The sequence below is a fragment of the Cricetulus griseus genome, chromosome 3, assembly GCF_003668045.3.
Source record: "Cricetulus griseus strain 17A/GY chromosome 3, alternate assembly CriGri-PICRH-1.0, whole genome shotgun sequence".
NCBI lineage: Eukaryota > Metazoa > Chordata > Mammalia > Rodentia > Cricetidae > Cricetulus > Cricetulus griseus.
This window is the reverse complement of record NC_048596.1, coordinates 95,652,449-95,657,039: the sequence shown is the minus strand read 5'-3', so window position 1 is coordinate 95,657,039 and position 4,591 is coordinate 95,652,449. Positions and strand designations below refer to the sequence as shown.

General features: G+C 40.7%; 1 protein-coding gene across 1 annotated transcript; it reads right to left on the bottom strand.

Moving 5' to 3' along the window:
* Positions 1–2,892: 2,892 nt before the first annotated feature.
* On the bottom strand, positions 2,893–3,922 carry LOC100772973 (olfactory receptor 51B4-like). The gene is given in 3 exon segments (XM_027407514.2): positions 2,893–3,314; positions 3,317–3,770; positions 3,773–3,922. Coding segments are annotated over 3 exon segments (1,026 nt in total).
* Positions 3,923–4,591: the final 669 nt, after the last annotated feature.

The window sequence follows — 4,591 nt, the reverse complement described above, 5'->3', positions numbered from 1 at the left end:
GACTTCTGTTACTGGGATCAGTACTGGGTATGTCCTTGAACAACAGTAAATGGGTTTTAGCTTGGAGTGATGGCTCTATACAATGTCCATTTTATAGTGAGATACTTAAGAAAGAAACAGATATAAAACATTGAGAAGAAAACAGGCAATCCACCAATGTCCTTGTTACACCATGGGAAAACAGAGACTGTCACATATCTGCAGATATCCACTATCACCATCTATGCACCAGTGAGTAACTGGCATGTCCGTGACCAAACCATATAGGAGAGAGGCCAAATGGGAATCAAAGAAGTGAACTCTTTGGACATTTGGTAAATTTATTTCAAATATGTGAGTATAATAGATATCAAGAGGTGTGAAAGGAATCGTGGTCTTTGTTACCATGTTTACTTTGCTAAGTGTCTCAGTGCCTCAGCATAATGAAACCACGGGTGAAATTGCAGAGTTTTGGATAGCTGTGTGTCTTTTCAAGATTATTTTGTCCTTTAAATCATCACAAACACCAACTGAATGAGTTCATGCAAAGCCTTAGGAAGAACTGACACATGATAATTGCTTTATCTATAAGATATAAAAGTCTATCCTGAGTTCAGCACAACAACCCTGGCCAGATCATAAAGAAAATCTTTATTTAAAAATAGAGAAAGGGACAAGATCTCCTGAGCAAATTGGGAGCATGGGAAGAGGGGGAAGGGAGCTAGGAGAATGAGAAAGGGAGAAGAGGAGAGGTGAGGAGGACATGAGTGAGCAGAAAGGTTAAGTCGGGGGGAAGAATAGAAGATAACAAGAATGGAGATACCATAATAGAGGGGGCCATTATAGGTTTAGAGAGAAATCAGGCACTAGGGAAAGGTCTGGAGATCTACAAAGATGACACCAGCTAATAATCTAAGCAACAAAGGAGAGGCTACCTTAAATGCCCTCCCCTGATAATGAGATTGATGACTGACTTATATGCCACCTGATAGCCCTCATTCAGCAGCTGGTGGAAGTAGAAGCAGACACCCACAACTAATCACTGAACTGAACTGGAATCCAGTTGCAGAGAAGGACGAGTGATGGCAAAAAGGGGTCCAGACCAGGCTGGTGAAACCCACAGAAACAGCTGACCTGAGCATCTGGGAGCTCTTGGTCTCCAGACTGATAGCTGGTATATCAGCAGGGGACTGATCCAGACCCCAGGAATCTGGGTTTCAGTGAGGAAACATTGGAAATCTACAGTACCTCCTCTAGAAGTTCAGTACTTATCCCTAGCATAGATGTGGACTTTGGGAGCCCATTCCACATAGAGGGATACTCCCTGAGTCAAGACACTGGGGGTGGGCCTAGGCCCTATCCCAAAGGATATGATAGACTCTGATGACACCCTATGGAAGGCCTCACCCTCCAGGGGGAGCAGAAAGGATATGTGATAGGTAGGGTTTTAGTTGGAGGGGATGGTGGGGGAGGGGGTGATGGAGAGGGAATTGGAATTGACATGTAAAACAATCTTGTTTCTAATTCAAATAAAAAACATCTGCAAAAAATATACAATTCTACTTTGTGTGTATTCACTAAGAAGACTTTAAGCAGATGCAGAAACAACTACTGCTTGGCAGAACCCATGACATGAGAGAATAAAGCATTCTGCCTTCTGAGACACTGAGAACTTGACTCTGATGCCAGAACTAACTAAAGAACCCCTGACTGAGGAAATTGGCATCAGGGTGATGAGTGTCAGCATGAAGATGATGACTGAGACACTTGTCTGAAAGATGTTCCAGGTGGGAAGGACACTGTTTTTATTTCAGTTGTGCAGTAAATGTATACAGGGAGATTCACAGAAGATAATTTTCAGTACTCAACCTGTTCCTTCATTGATTTTGACAACTAATCAGTAAGAGGCAGATAAGCAGAGTTTGCTATTAGATGGACTCTCAGAAGCTATGCCCACAAAATCTCACCAACATTATTGCCTAAACATGAGCTGAATAAGGAAAGCAATGATTGACATATTTCATATGGAAAAGCTCACAAGTACTCAACCATACAAAAAAGAACAACAGACAACTAAGGAATAATGAGGAGGAAAATTAACCTTCCCCAAGGAAGAGCATACCACTTGAATAGCCAACATCAATAGCCCTGAAAACATATATATAAGTAATATTATACACACTGAATAGGTTGTATTTAGGCACATATATACCTGTAGCAACAATTAATGAAAATGAGGCCATATATTTGAATGAGAAAGGATGATTATGTAGGAGGGTTGGAGATCAGAAAGGGAAGATAGAAATAATGTAATTATAGTATAATCTCAAAGTAATAGAAATAATTTTTTTTCAAAAATGAGCTTACTGGTAGACTCTGAGAATTAGGAGTTACTGTGGTTCATTTAAAGGATTGTGAACCCACTAGGCTCTGATGGAGAGTATCACAGTGATGCAGATGGCCCTTGTTAAACCTGTTATATCTCAAACCAAACAAAAACATAAAGGGGGCTTGTTGGGGAGGGAGCTAATTTATATGGGAGGGACACAAAAGAAACATGAGTAATCAGAATGCATTGTATACATGTATGAAAATGACAGGCACAAATTTAAATTAACAACTAAAAAGACAGTGGAGAAAAAAACCTATTCAGTATAAGAAAAAAATCAATAGACTATAAAATCATATCATCTCCCTCATTGTCAGATGAACAAATGTGTACCTCAACCAAGATTTTTTTTCAACTTTACATTTCCAAACAAGTGATTTTTCTTCCTTTGGCTACAGAACTGCACTAGTACATCTGGTACATCATTACCTCCTATATTTCTTTCTGAGAGAGAGCAGGGGTAACAGAGATTTCTTTGCTTGATTTATCTTCCCTCTTTGTATAATAATTGAAATTTTGTATTGTTACATACTAAAGAAATAATACTTAAAACAAAATTTGTTTCCAATAAAAGCCCAGAAATCACATCCATATTCTGGGATGCTGATGCAAATCCTACTGTGTCCAGAGAATAGATGGAGGATGCTCCTCTGAATCTGCTTGGTCTTGATGCTGTAAATGATGGGGTTCATAAAGGGAGGAAAGAGAAAGTAGACATAGCTCATGGTTACATGTACCACATGTGGGACATGCTTTCCAAACCTGTGGATGAAGGTCAGACCAATCACAGTGACGTAAAAGACCAGGACACAGCTAATGTGGGAGACACAGGTATTGAGAGCTTTTGCTCTCTCCTCTCCAGAGGTGATACCCATAACCGTCTTCAGAATGAGGACATAAGAAAAGACAATGATCAGTGCATCAAGAAAGAAAGTCAAGGGTACACTGGGTACACGCGGTTGAAGGTGATGTCAGCACATGCAAGTTTCATGACATCCTGGTGGAGGCAGAAGGCATGAGAAAGAATGTGGGAATGGCAGTATGGGAACCAAAAGAGTGGCAGGATTGGGAGCACAATAGACATGAAACCTCTCAGCAGTACCCCCAGTGCAACTTTCATTACCCTGGAATTGGTAAGAATAGAGTTGTAATGTAGAGGTGTGCAGATGGCAACAAAGCGGTCATAGGCCATGTCAAGCAAGACCCCTGACTCTACAATGGCTAATGAGTGGATGAAGTAGGACTGAATGAAACAGGCCCTGTGTCCGATCTCCCTCTGGTTCAACACTAGGACACCTAGCACTGTGGGCATCGTGGTTAGTGTCATCCCAAGGTCTGTACTTGCCAGCACAGCAAGGAAATAGTACATGGGCTCATGAAGGCTATGGCCTTCCATAGCCTTCCATCATTCCAAATGATGAAGAGAAGTGTGCCATTCCCTAAAATGATGGACAAGTAAATGACAAAGAATGGGATAGAGATCCAGTGGTGAATTGCTTCCAAGCCCAGGAAGCCAGTCAGCAAGAAAGGAGCATCACTGTTGTTGGACCACATGGTGGGATTTGTACCTAAAGACAGTTTCAGAGACTGAGGATCTAAGAAAGCAGCATTCTTCCTACCATCATATCATTGTAGCACATCTTCAGGTCATTCTTCATTTCCAAACTTACAAGGTTTTGTGTGTTGTTTAAAACTTAAATAAGTCTTTTTCTCATCAGGTCATTGCCTAGAATAGCAACATTAATCACCAGCAGTCACTATCACAATTTACTATGAAGCTTGCCACTTTTAATGTTGTGATGCAATTCCAACCTTCACACTTAGTCCCAACTGCCCAGCTTCAAATCCATCTCATTCTCTTCACTTTCCTTTTTATTAGATTTATTTATTTTAATTTTATGCAAGTGGGTATTTTGCCAGCATATTATGTCTGTGTACCAAGTGTGTGTGGTGTCCACAGAGGCCAGAAGAGGGCATCAGATCCCCTGGAGCTGGAGTTAAGTTTCTGTGAGTGGCTATGTGGGTGCTGGGAATTGAATGTGGGTCCTCTAGAAGAGGAGTTGATGCTCTTAATCACCAACCCATCTCTCCATTCCCTTGATCTCCTCACTATTCTATCCCTTCTCGTATTATGTCCCATATAAAATTTTGGTGTAATTTACTAAATTCAGTTTAGTATATACTTTCTTTCTTGAAACCAATGAGGTAACTCAAAAAGGAAAA